Source organism: Falco cherrug, chromosome 4 (genome assembly GCF_023634085.1).
Source record: "Falco cherrug isolate bFalChe1 chromosome 4, bFalChe1.pri, whole genome shotgun sequence".
Taxonomy (NCBI): domain Eukaryota; kingdom Metazoa; phylum Chordata; class Aves; order Falconiformes; family Falconidae; genus Falco; species Falco cherrug.
Genome location: NC_073700.1, coordinates 893,799 through 916,477, shown reverse-complemented (window position 1 = coordinate 916,477; position 22,679 = coordinate 893,799). Strand labels below are relative to the sequence as shown.

Here is a 22,679-nt window from a genome sequence, read left to right as displayed (position 1 = left end):
AGACCTGTATTGGTCTTTGGCAGACAGCTGTGCAGTAAAGTGATGATTTAAAATTTGTCACTTCATTTGAAAGGTACGCCTAATTCAATTAAACAAAAAGGGATTGTGGTCTTCCTGCTTCAGCTATGAGCACAAACCAGTTCCTTAAAAGAGACATACTTTACTTTTAATGAATTCACAAGCAATTGTAGTAATAAAGGAAAGGGTGTCCTTTCAATTAAAAACCAAAGATTGTGGCAATGAGTTTGGTACACAAGCACTTCGATGTTTACACTCTTCTAATAATAGCTACAAAGGCTATTTTATTGTGGTGGATGTTAAAAGAAGGGAGGGGGGAAGTTATTTCTGATAAATATTTATGTTAAAATACTTTCCATTTCCTTCTCTATCCTCACACCTTCCCACCCCAGCCAAAGCTGACTTAACTACCCTTTCCTCTTCAATAATACTAAAAGAAAGAACAGAGGAAGAAAGAAAAGTATTAACTATCACCATTCACAGCTGGAATGGAGCCATCCCAGGGTGAAAGCCAATATCTTGGAAATACAGCTAGTGACATTTATTTTCCAAAACTACATTCAGTACCGTAACTCCAACAACACAGATTTAAGTCTCTCTTGTAATCACATTTCATCACATTGTAGGACACACGTTATTTAATTTTAGATATTTGTCACATACTCTTCAGCTCTTTCTGACTACAGTTATTCTAAATTTTCTTCACTGACATCACATTTTGAAATTATGGAAGTTTTTCAGTTTATGAATATTTTCTCCAAGTTGCCTATTCCCATATAGGGGTAGTGCTCCAAATTCTTTCAAATTTACAACTGGCTACTTCCTTCATCATAATATATAACTTAAAAACTTGGGGGGAAAAAAAAAGTAAAAGCTAGTTTTATTCTAGCACTTCCCTTGTATTAAGACAACAAAACAAGGTAACGTGTCCATGGAGCAAGCACATGGCACCTGAAGCTCAATGAGGAAGGCACTTACCTTCAGGATTTCTCCATCTGCATAGAGCACATACATGGTCACTTCAATGTTCTTCTGCACACTTTTCCCACCTCTTTCAAAGTCTCCCTTTTCTAATGTCAGGTATAAGTCATTGCGTATATCACCTACAGTAAAAGAGCGGAGTCACACACTTAAATTCAATATGGATGACTCAGTGTCAGCAGGCAACAGATTTTGATTCTGCAAATCGATTTTTGTTTTCTGCAAGACCATGGCTGATGCCCAAATCATTCCAAGCAGCAAGTAAATTGTTAATAAAGATGAACGTTTTAATATCAGTGCATAAAATCAGACCATTGTTAGTAATGCCTTTATTAAATGTGAACTAGGAATCAATACTTGCTTTTATTGAGTAAGTGAGAAAGGGAAAAAAACCCTTTTACTGCTATGTCTAGTTAGCTGATTTGGAAGTATCAGGTTAAGCCTGACTAAACATCATTAACACCAGACTTCCTAATTCCAATATATTTTAAGAAAAGTAAGTATTGTTTGTGATGATCAACAGAACATTTTGTTTAGTTAGCTCTTCAAGTACGTTCTACATTTTCATAATTCCTTTTTATCATAAAACACAATAAAAGCGGCCTTTTTGGAAACCTCGTTGTAATTCAGTTCAGATGGATTAAGAGGGAATTATAAATTCTTTTTTTGCTAGATTTCTGGCTAGCCTCTGGTATCCATATGCATGGATATAACAAAGCACGCAGTATGGATACTTGCCAATTTCTCACTACCTCATTTTCAAGAGCTTTCAGAGCAAATGACTATTCAGAAATTGAAATATTAGCATCTCTCTCAGCATCTTGTTATCCTGAATTTCACAGATTCTAGGTCACGTTTTATTTTCTTTTAGGAATCTGATGTGGGAAACTCTGCTTTCAAAACTAATGCAGTAAATTCTAAGGCATGCACCAAAAGGAAGCAGGTAGCACCTATTTTTCTGTAAAATTTAGTTACTGTCACCACTTCATGACAGCTCACACTTACCACATTTTTTCATTTACTTGCCAGAATAGCAAACATATTAAAGGGCAATATATAAATATATATACATAAAAAAATAAACAAAAAAGTGAACTCTTTCAAGGCAAGTATTTTGTTAAGCAGCCTCAAGAGACTAAATAATCAAGTAATGGAATGGCTATCCAGCAAAGCAGAGACTCCTCGAAGGCCTGATTTCTTCCACTTGGAGAAGCTGATGCAGTTAAATCTGTTTATTAATCAGAAGCACAATGAAATAGGCAGCATTTGCTTTCAGGCAGTGAGGGATATCCTTTTGTGTCTGTCAAAGAAGCACTTCAAATTCTTTGTGACGTCTATAACCCCACAGAATTTGTTCCTTAATTTACTGTAGGGACGGACAAACAACAGGAGCTTTCAGTCCTGCCTTTACTTTCATTTTTATTTCTGGAGATAAGGACAACTTTTTTAAGCATGGAAAATACAGCTCTGTAGCTGACATTCAGTGCTTTCTGCTAGGAACTCTCTATGAATGGGAATCTGTATGCAAAATGTCCTCCTTTTTCCATCAACCTCACTCTCACTGTGGATTCACACAGAGCTGCCTGCTTGAAACACCACGCAACTAGAGGTTTGAAAATGCTATGGTTCATTAACGGGAAAAAGATGACAGCAAGATGCTGGTGAAAGACCTCAAATATTTGATCTTTTTTTTCTCATCAAATAATAGTCATCAAATGCAACGCTCCACAGCCCCCCACAACAGAGAAAATTATCTTGCTGTTCAAAATCAAGCTAAGCCACCTATATGCTGACTGTAGGAATATCAAGGAAATAAACTATTATTATTATATTTGCAACGGGTTTTGTAAGTAGGGACTTCTGTTTTGAAAATCCTCCTGCTTAACAGAGTCCATCCTTTTTTCTCAGTAGTTTGCACAAGGAGGAAAAAAGTTTCAATTTGTATGCTATAAATCTTCACAGAAATCAATTGTACTCAGTATAATTAGCATTTTGGAGCTTCCTATTTATGACCTCTTTTCTGGAAGACAGTCTGGTTACACAAAGTCCAATGTCAGATAGCAAATCATTTTCCAGCTGAAATTAAAGGGAGTTATTTGGTTATATATAGCATCTTATCTTGCGTGAAGCTTAACAGGAGGGATATCACTGCACTAATTTAGAAAAAAATAAAAAATGCCTTCGGGGTGGGGGGAGAGGAATCTAAAAACCAGTGGATCTGAATCAAAATGAAGAAAAAAGAAGAGAAATAGTATTTTAGTGAAGTATAACGGTGCACCTTCTCTTGTAAAAATATTGTCTATTGAATCTCGAAAAAATAAAAAAGGTTATTATATATAGTAAAAATAGGAAAGTAAATGTATCTAGCAAAGACAAAACACATTTAACTATCAGATATGGAGCCCATCAGTTTCTTGAAAAATCTGGAGATAAAAAATGCTTTTTAAAAAGCTACAAACTTTCTAAAGCTAAAAATCAAACTCTTGCATTTATCTCAGTGAATATAACCTCACTGCAAAGAAGCCTCTGCTCTCCCCATCACGTTCACTAACCACACAGCTTGCTGAGTCCTCACAAGCCATTTTTTTTCTCTCCAGTCGCTACTGGTTTTGAGCGTTTGAGCTCAGATGCACTAACAGGATGCACAGAAACTGGAGCAAATGCTCGAACACTGAGCAGTTTATTAAAAACTTTGGGTATGCAAATTGCAAAGCTAGAGAAAACATTCTGCACACCAGCACACAAGTGCACGACCAGAGCGCGCAGGGCAGCTTGCGTGTGGCTTAACACAAGCGTGATCAGTAGGATCGCGAGTGATCCCTGGCAGCTTTAACACAGAATGACAGCTAGCTATCAACTCAAAAATCTTGGCAGACAGGGCTTTTCCCATATTTAATTCCATCATCAAAAGAAAAAGAGAAAAATAAGGTCCTTTTTTAACAAACCAGATAATTCACGCCCTCTGCACGGCAAACCACTGTCCCAAAAGTGCTGGCTCTGACACGGCAGTAGCGTGTATTTTGGGAGAAAAGCAGCATGGCCCACCAGCCTGGGCCCACGGGCCTCCTGGCTCCAGAGAGCAGCATGGCCTATCAAACTGGGTCAGCTGCAGCCTCCGATCATCAGCACAGCAATAAAAAAGTGCTAGAAGGCTAATGGGCCAAAAGTACTTATAGGCTAAAAACTGCAGATGACATTTTAAGCTGAGGGCTTTTTGTGTTAGGTGACTGTCAAGGATAAACTGAAAACCTAGAGTTTTCAGAATGGCTATTTGTTTGGAAGCCCACCCCTCTACAACTGTTTTCAACTTAAAACCAAACGTAAACTCCTCTTTAGCATACTACATGCACTTTTAACATATGCAGTTACTGAGCTTCATTCTTTATGAAATGTCTTGAAAGACAGGATTTTTCACAATAATATATTAAGAAAATATTCCTGAGGTGTTACATGGCTCTTCCTTCACCTGTGGGGTTTTTGTTTTAACCTATTTACAAAGCCTTATGTCAAACGTACAATTGTTTAAATCACAAATCACAGATTATAGCTTTGGAGGGTTCACTTTTATTGAAATTAAATGCCTTCTCATATCACCTGAAATGATTTTAACAGTAATGGGGAAAAAAAGGAGTGGTGGCAAAGGCTGCACTAGCCAAATATTGATTTTGTGGTTACAGTATAAAGAAATGTACTGGAAGACTTCCAAACACTTATTTATCATTTTCAAGTCCAAGTAACTTAAGCAGTCCAATGGCCAGTAACTGACTACTATCTATTAGAATAAGTAGGAGAATTATCCTGATAAGATTTGTACATTTTCTACTAGAAGATTAATCCGTTACTTGAACTGCAAAGTAGTAACAATTTACAGAAGCTGCCTGCATTTAATGTAACATTTTTCATTTAGGGTTCCTACAAGATTTTGTACACCGAGGACAGGAATGGTTCCTGTTTTATACAGGTGAATACTGTGACAAAAAAAGCTTACACAATTCACGTAAGTTCCCAAAGGAGAAAGAGACAAACAAATATCTGACATCATGATTCTAGCAAATTTGTTTTCTAAACGGTCAATTATTCTGTGGCTTTGTGAACCTGTAAAGGACATGTAATATATCCCTGTAAGCTGGGGAACAGTGGCAGCTCACAACATTCAGGATGTGTAGGTCCAGTTTCAAGTAACTTAGTAAAATAACTGTATTTATTCAGAGAATCTTAATGTGATTTTTTCAACTGGAAGTTTAGTCTTTTACAATTTAAGCAGCCAAAAATATAAAAAACCTATCTATGAAAATCAGTATTTATGCCTGTATTTGTTAAATTGTTGAGACGGTCCTATTTGCTTAGGGCCCAACACTGTGATATACTGTCTGCTTGACTCTCTCACATCACTGGGTTTAGGATCTTTTTGAAAATACTGGCGTTTCACAGAAGCGTGCCAAAAAACTCCAGAGCGTGAATGGGCAAGGAGGACTCTTAGAGTATGCTCCACAATGGCTTAGGGAGTAAAACCACAGCCATACAGTTACGTCCTATACATAAATGAGCATTCCCACAGCTAGATTCAATCAGCATCACCCCACTGACTGAAGTTACAGCAGTCCAGACCACTAAGGGTTTGACTCAAAGAGTCCAGCAAGTAAGTAAAATCTTTGAAACAAACTATAAAATGTAGAATATATTCATGTATAGCGTCAGAATGTGCTTTGCCTGTATTTGTTCTAGCTCTTTACAATGGTAACCGCTGTCCTTTCAGGCCAAGATAATCACATTGAGCTGGACGTTCCCTGGATGCACAGCCCATCTCTGCTGCAGCTTTGGAGGCGACTGCACAAAGCAGGGCACCAGTAACTGGGTTCTGATCTCAAAGAGCATACTACGCCTTTAAGTTGCAACTTTCTCTAAATGAAAAACGTGCAACTGCTTCTGAAGTGCAGTGATTTCAAGACTGATGAGGTTAACAGAACGATGCCCACAATCAGCTCTGCGATCATCACATTTTTTTTACAAACCAAACGGACTAAAGGAAAAAAACTGACCAAGTGCACTGCACGGGAAGGGTCTCAAATGCTCTCTGGCCTTCCTTCTGGCTGATTATGGACTTGTTCTCAATCACAACTCAACAGATTAAGTGCCAGGCCTCACACTGCATGATTTTCCCTGGCTGTAACAGTGCAGTCACCTTTGATGCCGGTGTGACTCTGCTGTGTTGCCCACTGTGTCACTACTTGCCTGTTGGAATGAAGAAGCCTTGTACGGTCAGACAGGCTCTGGGAATCACATTAGATCCACTGCAGCAGCTTATTTTTCTTTGCCCTTTCACCAGTCAGTAACTAATTGTTTTAAGGTCCATATTCTTCAAGGAGTTACAGCATGTAACTGTTAACATTATTGCAAGTAGTATTACAGCAGCAAGGGGAAACAGAGCTTTGACCTACTGCCTATATGGTGAATTAAATTAACTTCCCCACCCACCCCCCGAAGAGAACATCATGCAAGTTTAACTCTGTGCGTTCCTCGAGCTTTCAGTGAGCAGAACACTCAATTGTTTCAAGGAAAAGGAACAACCAGTACCTACTAGATTATTTGCTATCCATCATTTGGCCTCTGTGTATAGAAAAGAATTTATACATTGCTCTGTTTAAATTCAATGATTTCCCTGAAACAGCTTGCTTTTAGTATTTGGAAATTGATTTTTAATATATTTTTTATTATCTCCACCAACTTTGCATTTCTGCAAGTTTATTTGTGACAAAAATATTTTTTATTCTCCTTGTAAACATTTTTTTGGCATAATTATTAAAAAATTACATCTTCTAGTCTTGTTGACTCTCGTCATGAATGTTGCAAGAACAGCTGATGGATTTTGCTATGTCCATTTCTTAATGTCCTTTTGCCATGACTGTGCTCACTGACAGAACAGATGCTGAGATGTTTCTCACCTTTGCTACTGATTCATCTGTCATAGCTACTAAATTTGTCTGAAACACTGTGGTATGAAGAAAGACTGACAAGACAAAGCCTGTGCCTCTGTTACCAAAGTTTCCCTACGATGTTATGGTTTGCTGTCTTTACCGATCCCCAACATTCCATGAACGAAGAGAAAATGGGAAAAAGCAAGCAACAGGCAGACATTACACAGAAAAGCAGAAACTTACACCCAACTATCTTCATCTCTGCATCAGAAATAAAGAGGAGAGAGTAAAGGGAGAGGAAAGGGAGAGAAGCCAGGAAATTACGACAAGGAGAGAGAAAAAAAAAAGAGAAAGAAACATCACTCACAAGTTGAAGATGAAGCATGCACTTTTCATCAGAGCATCAAAGTAAAAGACAGAATACTTATCAGCACATGGGGAAGGGAAGGGATGTCCTTTGGGGTACTGACAAACGCCATGCCTATGCAATAGATTTCTGATCAGCAAGTTCTGTATACAAATAAAGTTGCAATCCAAAAGGCAAGCAGCACATGCCTCATTGCTTTTATCTCTGGGGAAAGGTAAAATTGTCAGGATCAGATGGATGGTCTTAAACCCAGTCATAATTTAGAAAAGAAAAAAGAAAACCCACAAATGAACAAAAGCCCACCACACCTCTTCATGAGGCTGGTTTGACTCAATCCCTTCTGATTCGGACAAAAAAGAATTCAAGTCTTTATGATGCTCTTCTCTGATCACAACACAGTAGGAAACAAAGATCATTTTATCTTTAGAAATGAAGACAGGCATGGTTATTTTGTAGGCCATTAATCTTGTTCTGCATAACCATGCAAGATATAAGCACATAAAGACCAGTTAAACTTTATTTCTTAATGATGACCAGCTACCACCTACGTTGCTCAAATGCGAGTAAGGGGAAAAAATTGCTTGATACAGGAACTAATGCTACGGTTTAGAAAACAAAACGGGGCAAGAAAACTGTGTGATAAGACACAGCTACAGGATTTTAATGGTTAAAATGTGTACATGTGAAAGAATTTCCTAGTAAAACAGAAAATGAAAATGTCAGAACCTATAACCAAGAAGATTAATTTGAAACCCTAGAGCTATTTACTTTTTAAAAAACAGATTTCTTGGTTCAGCAGAATGATCACTACATATTTTAACAATACCAGGTGATGTAGCCTTTATTAATGTATTCATAAAGAACATTTTTAAATCAGTGCCTTGAAAAATCTGCATCCACTTGCAAAATACAACTGATGAACTTTCTGTGCTCTTTTCTGAAACAGGAAACCCTGTCTTTAATGAGAAAGAATCAGTTCTGAAGCAAAGCAAGGAAAAGGTAGTTTGACAATGACAATTAAAGCAGTAGACATAGTTGAGAACTGCTAACATGCATGACAGTTTTTTTGTTTGTTTGGGGCTTTTTTATAACCTCCCCTGACCCCAAAGTATTTTCTAGCTTTAGACAACACTAGTAAAGCTAAGAAAGAATGTTTGATTCTGGTTGTTACAACAGAAGCACAAAAAAACCCTGACAGGCATTCCTTGTTCATGTAACTTGGCTAATCCACCTGAAGGGTAACTCTGCCCAAATGTTCTATCCTGGACATCAGGTAAACTCAAAGCTCAGTTTGATCTATTGTTCTAAAAACAGTAATTCTAAAAACAATTGTTCTAACAGGCAAGTATCTGCTGTCACTTGAATAATGTCAAACACACTTTTATGTAAAAAAAAAAAAGATAAGTAATTAGAATGAACACTGTTCCCTGCATCAGTGAGTTTACATTATATTTTAATCTCCTAATTTTTACAGAGATTTCATCATCCTGCAGAGTACCCAGGAAATGAAAATTTTTCTTCAGAGCACCATTCACTGCTACCTCTCTCTTCAAATCTCACCTCTACTCTGGTAATGTCCTAATTTAACATTATAGTGAAAATCTATTCACACTTCCATGGCTGTGTTTAAGGACATTTACAAACTGCCTTTCTCCGCAAACATAAGCAATTTTTTTTCCAGAATCAAATGCCTAAAGCTTTCCATCTAAGTGCTATATATGCAGCCCCCTTCTAGCCCCCTTTGAATTGAGAAGTTCTGGGTGTCCAGCCGCTCTGGAGAGGCAATAAGCATCTAACAGCAGAATGGTGGCTCTTTCACACATTTTTTTTTGTATCAAATCAGTATTTTGAGCAGATCTATATATATGAGCCCAATTCCAAACAGATTATCATCTTAAAATCTCTGTTTTATCCAACAAAAACTGTGGTTTTCACAATCATGACATTACCAAGCGACTACGGTCTTTTGAAGAATACCATTTAAAAAACTGATGGGCTGACCAGCGCTGGGAAGTTTACTACTTACACCCGTATAGCCAGCCTTACAGTGGGAGTGCTGCAAACACACACTCTGGAATCGGGTTTTAATTTACTTAAACATCCAATGTCTCTAGGCTGAATATCACAAAAAAAAAAAAATATACTTCAGATTTGTTGGACATCTTTTGCACTGAGGCAGTATTTTCACTAGAGTTCTTAGAGAAAGAAAGTTTGGAAATTTGAATTAGCTGCAATGAATAAAGAATTGTTAAAGTTTAGGGTAGGAGTACTTTTCACATGAAACTGCTAACTGGCTTGTTCAAGCCCTGGACAAAAGCATTGCCCAAAACAGCAGAAGCACAGGGAAGACAGCCTACTATGCCAGCTTGCAGAAAAAAAACAGGGCCCAGAAAATGGTAAAACAATTGAGGGGAACACTGAGGCCATAAAGCTATTCCTTAGGCGGGCTAAAATTCAGTGGTCTGAAGCACCTAAGGGACAGCTTTATACACAGAAATGGAGGATAAAGCAGTTCTTACAGGAGAATCAATTCACTTATAAAGGTATGCAAATGTTATTGTTGATGTTGACTTTTCTAGCTGTGATCTAGCTGGTCTAGCTGACACATCCAGCTGTGATCTCAATTACAGCAGATCACCATGCAGCAGCTGTGCCTGCATATCAACAGACAATATTTAATCTCTTCTCTCTTTGGGTTAAGACTGAAACTGCTATAAGGTCACTAAAAACTAAAATCTATAATTGTCATTATAGCCCACCTCCTCTGCTGCTCTGTTACTATTATTTCCAAGTTTGTTAGTAAATAAAACACATACTGTTCTAAATCCTGTTACTTTAGTTTCTAGAAATTCTTCCTACCTACTCCCTATTTTTATTGTGCTTTCTGAAAAGCCTCCATAACAAGGCCACAACAACTACTTTTGATACTGATGCGTCACTACTGCAGTCTTTCAAGTAATAAAATCTGATACTTTTCCCATTATGCTTTCATAAAATTTCCCATGTCTGCAAAGTCACCCTTGGCCTTGGTTATAACGCATAGCAAAGCAGTAGTATTTCAAATGCTATACATGTAATATAATTTGTAAGCCCATTTCTTACTACACTGTAAAAGTGAAGGCAGTATAATGCCAGGTTTTATATCTATTGATTGCATGACTGGCTAGGTTCTGGTTTCCTCCCTAAATGAACTCTTGGCTATGCTGGGGCTACCTCACCTTGTGCCAAAATAAGAAGCATCTCAAGCTGCTGCTCCAGAAGTAAGGAGCAAATGAAGTACAGCAATGCTTCAGTCAAGACCACTGTTGCAGGGACTACGTGCTCTGTAAGGCCAGCTGGAAAATCAGACCAGATTTGCAGCCTCATATATTGTCAACCATTACAAAAGGCTCATACTAATTCCAAAAATCAAGGCGGCAAAGTGGAAACTCTTTCCAGGCTTTGGATTATTGGGAAGAAGAAATTGATGCATTTTAAAAGAAACATCTCTAAGCTTAGCATCCATGAGGGATATCTAACTGGCAGGGAAGGTAGGGAGAACATCAAAGCAATCTTTCCAGATCAACTTCCATGCATGTGAATGTAACACTTTCTATTACTATAATGTTTGTTGATTAAAATGTTTTAGCATCCCTCCCTGAATCTGGAATTGGCATTTATTGATAAATAAGGCAACTCTTCTATTAGCAATGTTCTTTGAGTAAAGCACCCATTCCTGTGGGACTTGTCTAGGAGAGTATGAGAAAAAAATTACCAATATTTTAAGATAAGAGTTGTTATGTTTACCTGGCATTATAACATCAGGAAAACCCAACTTCCTGGTAACAGAAACGCCTCTGTTAAAGATCATGGGGTTTTCCCTTCGAATCTGCTCCATGTCACCACGAAGAAGCTGAAGAGATATTATAAGTCCTGGAAAAAAACCCAAAGTTGTTAATTTTTTCAGACCTAAGAATTACATGTCTGTACACAGAAGGCATGTAGGTAATATAATGCTTTGCTCCACAGTTAATTTAATACAAATACATAAATACAGAGTTCTTTTCTCCCTTGGAGTAATTTAAAATTGAAATGGAAGAAACCAAACTGCTTTAAGGGATCAGTTAAGAGTGTAACATTGTGTTAAAATACATTTTTTTAAAATCAGAATACTTAATTTCACAGAGATATTGCAAGAGACAGTGAGGTACTTAACACTATTTCTGTTCCTCACATACAGCAAGTTACAGCACACATATGAGCAATGCTACCTCTATCTGAACTACCACATCACACAATGTCATAGAATATCTCTAAAGTGCCTTTGATCCTGCTTAATACCATAAAAAAAAATAAATTAGAAAATCCTCAAAGCATATCTGTTCCACTTTAACTATTTCATACAGGAATATTGATTTTAATGAAATTCCCTTCAGTAGCTCGGCAAGTTTCAAGAGCACCAACTAGTCAAAGTGACTTCTGCAACTAGCTCTTTCAACGCGACCTGATGTTCAGTACATCAACCGAATAGCTGGACTAGGAATAATTACACAGTTAATCTCAGTCCAACTGCTTTCCCTAGTTGCTTTTAATTTAAAGCATACTACACCCCTAAAATGAGGATAATGTATTGGTAAGGTTACAAAGTCAAGTGTTGTGATACCAGAAAACACCAGGATTAAGCTCAACCATGCAAGCTTAGTCTCATCTGCCGAGTATATATTACCAGCTTCACATATCAATGTGAATTACATTTACACAGCAATTTTCCACAACCTTTATCTCATCTAATGACTGCCAGTTAGTCAACAGTTTTTTCTATCCTCTGTTCACTCAGTGGAGCAGCACATATGAAAACAGACACTGCCTTGTACAGTCTTGCCTGCGCCAACTAACATTTTGCTATTTCCTAAGCTGTATATACGAGCTTTGCAGACAATATTTAGTTGCCATTTTGTTAGACAAGTTACCAGGGGAATGAAACTGGTAATATCATGTACCTCCCACCCACTTTCTGCTCTCTTCCCTTGAAATAATTTTCAAGCCTGTTGTTTGACTTCAGCCAAATCTGGCAAATAGCTAGCTAGATAATATGAAGATTGTATATGTTTAATGAACACTGGGAGTTGGGATGAAAAAAAGAGCATAAAGCCTTAAAACAAAGGGAAAGGCAGGCCAACCAGCCAGCTGGACAACCAGCATGTATGCACTCCAAAGCTGCCAAAACAGGGACTTGCAACTGTCCAGCTAAGTAGGCAGGACAGCGCTGCAAAGCACTGCAGGGAAAGCAGAGGCTTTATCACCACGGAAAAAATTCAACCCCTTTGAATACCATGTGCAATGTGCATCTGTGTGTGCAGGCGCTACAGAAGGTTTAACAGAACACAGGAGGCAAAATCACTAGAAATCAGTCTTGACTATTTTTGCCACTTACAGAAAAACTTGTTTATTTTATATCCTCTTTTGCTATTAAAAACAAACAAATAAAATTAAATTGAAAATTCCAGCAAAAATGACTGGAGCAAATTTGGAAGTTCAGACCTCCCCACATCCAACCCCCCCAGTACTTAGCAAACAGCACCAGAATTAATCTATTATCTATAAAAATCAGTCACTGGAAATAACAGAATATGTCATTTTCCAGCATGGTATTACATGTGTTACTTACGTGATGCCCTCCCACATATTCCACCCCCAAAACCTTCTTGCTCTGCCCATGAGGTTTTGTACATCTACTCTCCAGTCCCCTTTTCTGCTCAGCCTATCCTCCCAGTTCTTTTCTACTCCTTGCAGCAGATTTGAGGATTACTTTTACACAAGCCCTGGGAAGGTGGGGAGAGAAAGAACCAGTGCGTTTTTCTTCAGGGAAAAAATCACACTTGTGATTTGAGCACTTTCTCACTCTAAGAGCAGGCTCTGAGATCCAAACCGTATTATTTACGCTTAAATAATGTCAGCCTGCAACACTGCCCCTGCCACCAGGGCAATACCTCTGCCAAGTTTCAACCTCTTATTCCAGAGATGCATTAGATCTTAAGGAAACGTTTGAAATCATTATTTTGAAAAGCCAAAGGCAAGGATAAAAAGCTACTATTTCTTTCTGCTCTTCAAAAAAGCTCACGCTTGATAAAAAAAAACTTTAGGCAGACCCCTGGCATTGGAAATAAATGCAAGTTTTCAAAATGTAAACAATTCAGGAAAATCTTTTAAGAAGTGGTAGATGACCTTAACTGTAACAGGAGGAACAGCAGGGAAGGAGATCAGCTTTCCAGGTAATAAAATTTGAAACCTGAAAACAGTTTCATTTGCTTATTATTGTGCTTAATATCTTCTATAGAAGTGTGAACTGTATATTCCACTACAATACTCAATATGCAGTCAAGTGAAATTAAGACGATATCAGTATTCGGACATCGGTAAGCCAACGAATCAGGCACTCAGTAATGAATGCCAAACTAGCTGTAGCAAAGCAGAACTGTAACCTACCAGCTGGTTCATTGGAAATGGAATAGTAATGATAGCTCTGAATTCGTGAACTACAGATACCACTAAATGAAGTAACAAGATAGGACAAGATTTACTTTCCATATTTATCTGCCATTAGCTAGGAAAATAAAAATGGATTTGAAAGGTGTCAAAAAACTCTGCCAAGACAGTTATTCTCCTGAACTATGTAATGAAACATTTAGCTGAAACTATCACAGAGAGTCCTCTGGATAATTAATTTGTAAGTATGAAAACACTGCTTATTTTCTGGACAGTCAGGCAAATACATTACAACAAATTTAAGCTCTGGCTTTCATTCTGTTGACAGGGCTGCACGGTATCCTCAGGAGAGCAAGCCTCAGATATGTGCTATACCTGGAATTTTCAAGGGAATACAGGATGAAAAGGAAGACAGTTTTACTCAGGGAAATTTTGATGAATAAAATTTAAATTCTTCATTTCCTGTGCAGCCAAGTCTGGTCACAGTAACTTAAGCCAGTATCATGAGAAAAACCCTTTTAAAGGAGTTCTGCCAATGCCAATTGCTGCTCATGTTGTATCCTCCCACGGGCGAGCAGTTTTCACAAGCACAGATACTAAGTGAAGATTCACAGAGTAAGCTAATACTATAGCAGACCACTTGCTCTCTCTGCTGCTGACCTCTCTTGAGATAAAATAACAATACAGATATAATGATGAAGGTTATTTAGCATGCTGAATTAATATTATTGTCTGCCATATCTCGGAACAAAAAAAAAATCAGGTGTTTTTATTTTTTTTTTTAATTTCCTGGTTAAATTGGCATATGCAATACAGATTTTCACCTGTAAACTGAACGTGAATGAATTTTAGCTAAACTTTTAAATCACAAGTAGGAAAATTCAGCTATGCATAATCTCACATCTCACTGAATTTGCCTGCTATAAATAATTAGCAGTTTCCTAAAGGAAATCTTCAGCTGTTATTACGACAAAAATGCACAAATAAATATTTACCATAGTTTGAGCTGGGTGCTGTGTATTTGGTGCTGGACTTGCGAATAATATTTTCATGGATCTGGCACCATTCATTTTCGTTGTTACACCTAAAATAAAAGAACACTAATTCAAGTTAAAAGCTTTCTGCTGAACCGTCTTAGGACAGGAGAATCAGCTTTGCTGTAGAGCTACCATGAAAGGCTGGGGGGGTTTGATGCATGAGAGAAATCCCACATACTCTTGTTTTTAAAAGTGGAAGGAAACAAACCCACGCCTAACATGCATAAGCCTTTTTATGGACACTATGGAGCCTGCGGTGACTTTTCAGTCATCAAAGCCATTGTTTCACTCTTCATATTATGACCAAACAAAGAAAGCTCTCGACACCATATTTGAAACCTGTGAATGTAGAAAAACAATTTTAAGCTGAAATTAACTGTTGCCATATATTACATTTTTGGTTTTAATTTTTAAAAAAGTGAAAATCAAGAAATACAAAGTGAAATTTGAAAGACTAAATAAAACCCGGATTTCTTTTTAGTATCTCAGGCATCTGCAACAAGACTTTTGCTTACCTACGTATTTTAGAGAATGCCTTGAAAGATGATGCAACTCCCCCCGCAAACTGTAGGACAAAAATATATAACACCACAAAGTATGCTTCCGTATGTGTACCATCTTCTGAAGGAATATTTCACGACTGTTTATTCATCTACATGTTATTTTAATAAGCATTTGTAAATACTGTTATACTTCATTTCAGTTACATTACCACCTGTAAATCCTCAATAGATTTCTAAGATAGAAATGACAATGTAATTATTTGTCAACAGATTTCTCATACTTTCACTCATTAATTTTTCACCAGGAAAAATGCCACTGTTAGTTCCAACAGCACACAGCAGTTTGGTGCTGGGATTGTAACGTTTTTCAGACGCTATTCCGGCAGGAGAGCTGACTGCATCGCCCTTGATGAAACACTCGGATTCAAACCCACTGGATGTACATCTGGCCAAGACCACTTAATGGCAGTACCTACAAACAAAACTGTTCTAGACATTTCCTACCAACTCTATCTTTCTGCGAACACAAAGGAGCTGAGGAACAATGGCAGGTGGGGGAACAACGTCAGGCGCAGGAGGATGGCCAGCACACTGTGCAGGTGCGAAATCCAGTAGGATGACTCACCAGAAAGGCTCTCTGGATCCTTTTGATGACTGCAGTGGGTTACTGCCTTTGGCGATACAGGGCTCATTATGGGATGCTGGGGAAGAGCATTTTGGGATTGTTACAGACTTAATGTGGATTGTAGGGAAACAGAGGGATAATGGTATAAAATGGCCCATTCGGATGTAAATAGGTTGCTGTCAGTATGCTTGTCTGACCATGCCCTATGCCTGAACTGAGTGCCTAAAACTAGGGACGGGAGGGATCTGTAGTGTGTATTTTTATGTATGTATGTATGTATGTTTTCCACTAAGAAGTTTTTACCCTGACAAACCAGAGAGGAAAACAGGATGAGGCCTTTTGAGGTGCTTTATGTGTTTGTATCAGCGTGTACTTTCGCCTGTGTTGACTTGTGTGGCTGGCTGTACACGTGTGTGTTGTGTGTATGTGCACGCGTGGGATATAGGTGCCTGGCTGGACCTGCGGGCATGGAGCTGGGGCAGCTTCACCTCTGTCAGGCTGCTGGATTCAGCAGCTCCTAACGTCTCCCATCACCATTCCAATGCCCTTAAGAATTTTGGAGATTTTAGACTAATCACGTGACATTGCATGCACTTACATGAGAATTTCCTTCTGTTCATTTTTTTTTTTTAATGGCTAACTGCCAATTCCCTCCTGCATTCTCAACCTTTCTCAGGACTGTTTCCTCAGATTGGAATATATAATCTTCAAAATACAAGTTAATGAGAATTATAAAGACAACAAGAAGGTAAGAAAAGAACGAAGAATGGACTATGCTCTCTACTGCAGCATGATGATGTTCCCTTGCAATAAAATCAGGCTATGAAACCATGCAGTGGAAAGTCAAAATCAGTATCAATTACTGTTCTGCTCCATGCCTTATGTATAAATACTTTGAAGTGGGGAAACATTTAAAAAAAATCCTCTGTAAATCACTATCTCTATCTATAGCTCTATAGATATTCTCATTACTCTGATGGCAAGATTCTGGAGAGAGAAATTAGGGACACTGCAGCATTTGGAGATTACATTGTGACAGAGATGGCTGAGAGCACCAGAAGCAGATGTTTCAGTCTCCTTCCCAGCCATGGAGAAATACAGATTACTCTTAATGATAGCCCACAAAAAAAAAAAAAAAAAAAAAATCATGAGCAGAGAGCCAGCAAAGCAGGAAAGAGAACAAGAGCACACCTGGATGCTTGCTTCTTTCTGGATCTTGGGTACCTGAGTCAGAAATGCCATACTTCTGTTTAGGATCCAAAGCCAAAAAAGCAAGAATTGCAGTGCCACTGAGAAAGCAATGAAGGAAACAAGCCCCATGTTCTGAGTCAGTAGGCTACTGGTCCATTGTATGAGAAACGTACATTAGACTGGGGTGGGGTGGGGAGGCAAAGAATTGAAGTGCCCCTCTATTAAGCTATTACATGAAAGACGATCCATATAATCTCTCTTGTGAGCTGTGTTTTTAATGCAAGTGACTACAGCTGTTGTGTTTAGCACTGGATTCAGTGTCATCAGCACCCTTAGAGGTCTCCTGGGTCTCTCTGTACAATCAGGCCCCTAGGAGATACAGGCAGATCTTCAGTTTCATTAGCTTTCCCTGTTTCCAGGCAGTGACTAATACCTAAACTCTTTCATAGAGTTAGGGTATTAACTTACATATTCAAAGACAAGAAACCTCAGGTATTAAAACAATGGCAGGGACCAAAGTGTAGGCATAATATAGGTTTGGAGCTGCTGAAGCATTTCTCTGACTTACCATTTTGGAAAATAAAAAATCCCTATGTGTGTATATATATATATACTTACTGAGCTACATTATTGTATCATTCGAGTCTTTTTTCATCCTGCAACTTTTATTCAACCCAAAATCCTACTCCCATAGAAAGTAACCCATGCTATATGTTTAGTGAACTACCCAAAACTTTTCAAAAAGCAAAGACACAGTCTTGATCCCTTAGAAAAAAATTTCTCCAATTACAAGATATATTCACAAGTATATTTTGTAAATGACTGTTTACACAACATACCAATATTTAACTAGTATTTGTTTACATGTTTCTACTTTCAGTTGGGAAAAGACATTACTTGGTTAGTCTGGATCTAGCACACTGTGCACAGTTCTGGGTTCTCCAGTACAAAACAGACAATTGGGGAGAATCCTGTGGATGGGCAGGTGGCTGGAGCACACACTGTTGGAGGAGAGGCTGAGGGACCTGGGCTTTTTCAGCCTGGAGAGGACAAGGCAAGAAGGAGAACATAAACAGCAGCCTTCAAAGACCTACAAGCAGTTATTAAGACAAAAGAGCCAGCCAGATTCTTCAGTGGTGCATAGTGAGATGGTGTAAAGCAATGGGCATAAACACAAACAAGAAAGGTTCAGACAGGACATTAGAAAAAGCTTTTCCATGAGGACAGTCAAGCACCGTTGGAACAGGTTGCCCAGAGAGGCTATGCAGTCTCCATCCATGGAGGTTACTGAGACGCGACAGGAGAAAGCCCTCAGCAACCTGGTCTGATCTCACAGCTGGCCTTGCTCAGAGGAGGGTGGACTAGAGAGGTCCCTATCAACCTGAATCAGGTTTCTTATTTACCTTAACACCAAAATCACACAATTTTATTTGCACTAGCATATGTAAACCTGTATAACAGACCTGCTAAACTCACTGAACTCAAATGGAATCATACTGGGGAAAAAGTGCCATCACTGCTATAGCTTGTTATCACATAATGAAGTAAAAAACAGCAATGCAGACTACAAGCCTTCAGCTCCTAGCAAGACAGGAGTCTTGACACCTAAGTAACTTGCAAAACTTCTCCCAAGCATATTAACTTTTTTCGGTTTTCTTGTTTCCCCCCAAGAGGTACACGATGTCAGCAAGATCAGCGTAAGCTACAAACCAGCTACTGTGAAAACAGCAGCGATTTTTTTGTCTTCTGCATTATGTAGCTGAAGAATAGTATGGCAAAAGGAATTATGGCTATCTAGAACAAGTAGTAGCTGGTAATTTTCCATGGCTTCAGTATTATGAAACCATATACTGCCAAGAGTAACGAGATAACCCACAAAGCCTGTCACGGCACACTTACTGACCCCCCCCGCAAATGTTGATTATTATAAAAGGAAAAAGAACATAGACAACTTGGAATAAATTAAACACAAAGCACAGACAGTAAAAAAGGAAAAATGGAGAAAAAAGATGAAGAGTTACTTCCTCCCAGCCCAGTATGCTATCCAAAAGTATTCATGTAATTAAAATGCTGATCAGACTGTATTCCCAGGTTATCTGGTGCAGTTAGATTGGGATTATCCCACCTGAAATCTCAGCTCCACCTATATCAACATTCCTCCTTTCACTGCAGTGGGTTTAGGTACCAGACATCTCAGCTGATTGTTAAGAACGTAAGAACATTAAAAAAAAAAACCAAAAGAAAAAAAGAGCTTGCCACACTGGCAACAAGAGATACTATCTGGGCAGGCTACGTGAGCAGCCAGGCCCAGGCCCCCTGCTCCCTGAGGTTGCTGGATTGCAGCTGTTGAGGTGTGCGATTGTGTCTTTTCCTATTCCTCTGCTTATGGACCTGTTGTTCATAAACCTGTCTAATCCCCTTCGGGCCTGCTAATACTGCCTGTCTTCACAACGTTCTGTGGCAGCCCAACCCAGAAGATCATTACCTGCTTTCTAAGGAAGTACTTTCTTCCATCTTTTTTTGATATCATCTCCTACCAATTTCATTAAGCATCCCTAATTCTTGTACTATTGTGTTCTGTGAACAACAGTTTACCCTTCACCATAATTTTGTAAGTCAAGTCTTGGTCATATCCCTTCCTACCACCACTTTTCTTCTTTTTGAAGGTGAAGCTCCCCACATTCTCAATCTCTCTCATAAGGAAAAGACTATGCTGTTAAACATTTTAGTTGCTCTACTCCATACCTTCTGTGACTACTATATCCTTTTTGGGAGGAGAGATCAGATATCCACAGAGTAACTCAAGGCAGGTCAGCACTGCAGTGACCTTCCAGAACTTAACAGTGTGGCAAACTGACTATACTGGCACTCCCCAAAACAATCTCTCAAAACCAAAACACAACAGAAACATCAAAGAAAGTAAAAACCCCTTTTCGATAATTGTGGTGTTCTGCACTAACTCAGAACTTTAACCAATATTCAGCTTACTTGTCACGAAAAAATAACCATCTTTGCATTGCCAAGATATTAAAAGTCATTTATCCTACCACAGATAATATTCTCCTTGAAGGAGAGAGATAACCTATAGGAAAAATTCTATACCATCCTCACAGATAAGACTATAGAAAACTTCTAACCTCTGATAATGTTTTTACTTGCTGTACCAGCCTCTGGAGTCAAGTTAAAATAGACTTCAGCCTCCAATGACTTATGCCTGCAAATTAACCTGGAACAAAGTTATCCCAAAATCAACGGACTGTAAAGATAGCTTTAAGCTAGTTTTGTACCAACTACCAATATAAGCTGCACTTCACATTTCCTGAACTCAAAGAAGAAGAATATTCTCCCAGGTCTGAAACGCTGGCCTGAAAATACTTGCTTGCTGTGCATTTTATTAACATTTCACTTGTCTAAATACCAAACACACTACAAAATATACTTCTCATTTAAATAAGAATTTTCTCCTGAGCCATCCATCACCTTTTCAGGTTGGCTGGTTCTACAGTAAATTTACCACATGGAATGTTTGCCATACTGCATCAGACCCTGATGTCAGACAGATGGGGACAGAAACGCGATGTACGCTCTTGTCCAGCTGGGCAAATAGCAACAACTGAGTATCAAAAGGGAAAGGCATTCAGGCAGTATACCACATTGAGAGGTAGGAATTTTAAGAGCTAGTGCTGGAGAAAGAGGAAAAAACCCCAAATAACTGTGAGAAAATAAGACAAAAAATAAAACTGAAAAAGATAATATGAAAGAGAAATATATGAAGTTTTAGGGGAATGGGATGATTGGCATAGAGTCATGTTCAATGAATAAGAAATTCCATTAAAGATAAAAATTCATATAAAAATATGAAATCAAGTGATTTCAGGAAAAAAAGAATCAAGAATTTAGTTTCCATCTCACTTTTTAAATATTTTACATGGATGTTATTAAAAAGAATTTAAAAAGTAAACCTTCATGCTTTGACATAATGAGCTTATAACTAGAGCTGTGGTACTATATCCTCTTAGTAAGATTATAACGTAACTGTGGGATTAACAGAAAAATCTGGATTGTGAGAAAGAAGTATTTTTCAGACATAAATCTTTAACAACAATAAGGCAAGCTGAGAAAGACTGGTGAGGTAAATTGATTTCCCCCCCACCCCTGATAAGCACTCTCCTCTTGTGGATCCAGCAAAAGTCTCCATTGAAACACCATGTATTTGCTTCAGCCTTTGTTAGGTTTTCAGTCTCAAATTTTTTCCAGCTTCTCCCTGTGAAAAGGCTTTTCTGGCTGTATGCTGCCTCATTTGTGGCAGTTGTAAGATTTAGAATTAGCCAGACAGTGTACAAAAAGGAATGCTTTTTACTTTAAAAATAGAAATATACCTCTCTCCTTATTTCATTTTTATGATGTTTTGGGGTTGGCCTGAGGCATTTTAACAATAATCAAAACGAAAGCAGCAGGTAAGAGAGTCAGTTCAGCGTTGTTTAAGTGTTCGTATACAGTTTTAAACTTACAAAGGACAAAAATCTGTCATTTCAATTTTAGTCTACAAAGCAAGAAATGGTAGGTTAGCTACAAGAATGTGCAAAGCGAAGCTGCAAGCAGATAAATCTGTGAAAACTTTCAGTCACGGCAGACCAAGAGCTATTGAAGCTGCAAAAGGGATAAGCTGGTGCTGTTTGGATAGATCCCTTTTCCCTTCTGAAGATTTTTGTTGGAGGTTTACAGAGAACACTCCAAGGAGCAGTTAACGTGAAAATATGCTGTACAAGTTTTACAACCACCCAAGTGAATGATAGTAGTGATAAAAAATTACAAGCATCTGCTTAGAGAGCTGAATTCTGTTCCAGGCCCTACCTCCACTCTGGGAAGGCAGGAATGGCTGCGCATGGATGCTGGAAACAAAGGGTGTGGGGAAGCAGATCTGCAGAACAACAGCTGATATAAACACTGAGGCAGATCCAGCTGGTATTTGGGTGATGTGGGAGGAATCCATATTACCGAAACACTTCAGGTTAAGAGGAGGAAAAGGGGAGCTCCCCATCCTGTGATTTTTTTTGATCATAGTCCTAGGACTTTAGATTGCTCTAACTGGTTGCATGACTTTATTTGTCACTGACAAACAGAGAAGTCCAGTATTTTACAAGCTTTTTCTCTCCCATCTTTCAGTGAGTAAGAAGCTAAAGATGCATTAAATGGGAATCAAACCAGAAATGTGATTTGAGAATGTTCCATTACTGTAAGCATTCAAAATGTTGCAGTTGCAATTATTAATATCACACCTACAAGGTCAATATTAACATAAATTCTATAACCAAAACCCACTGGTCTGAAATAAGCTAAACTGCATGGTGACAAAATGCCAAGATCATCCAGATTTTATTGACAAAGAGAAGAAAGAAGACCATGTCCTTCCTTATAAATTGACATTTTTGCTACAGTTTTTGTAACCATTGGCAAAAGAAGAATGGAAGAACCAACTGTGACAGACTTTTCTTTGAACTTACAGATTTCTAATGTAGGAAGAGATATCCAAAAAACTTGCAGTGAACAGTGAAAGCCATTTTTTCATTTCTAGTT

At 38.3% G+C, this 22,679-nt stretch overlaps 1 protein-coding gene across 13 annotated transcripts in view; it reads right to left on the bottom strand.

The window, feature by feature from the left end:
* The window catches only part of DOCK3 (dedicator of cytokinesis 3), a 225,395-nt gene that overhangs the window by 76,807 nt on the left and 125,909 nt on the right, over nt 1-22,679 (bottom strand). For all 13 annotated transcript variants that reach the window (XM_055709450.1, XM_055709457.1, XM_055709451.1 and 10 more), the window contains exons 13-15: nt 14,742-14,830; nt 11,068-11,193; nt 997-1,121 (exon numbers count right to left, since the gene is read on the bottom strand). In XM_055709450.1, the coding sequence (XP_055565425.1) occupies nt 997-1,121; nt 11,068-11,193; nt 14,742-14,830 (340 nt within the window). The remainder of the gene's footprint in view (nt 1-996; nt 1,122-11,067; nt 11,194-14,741; nt 14,831-22,679) is intronic.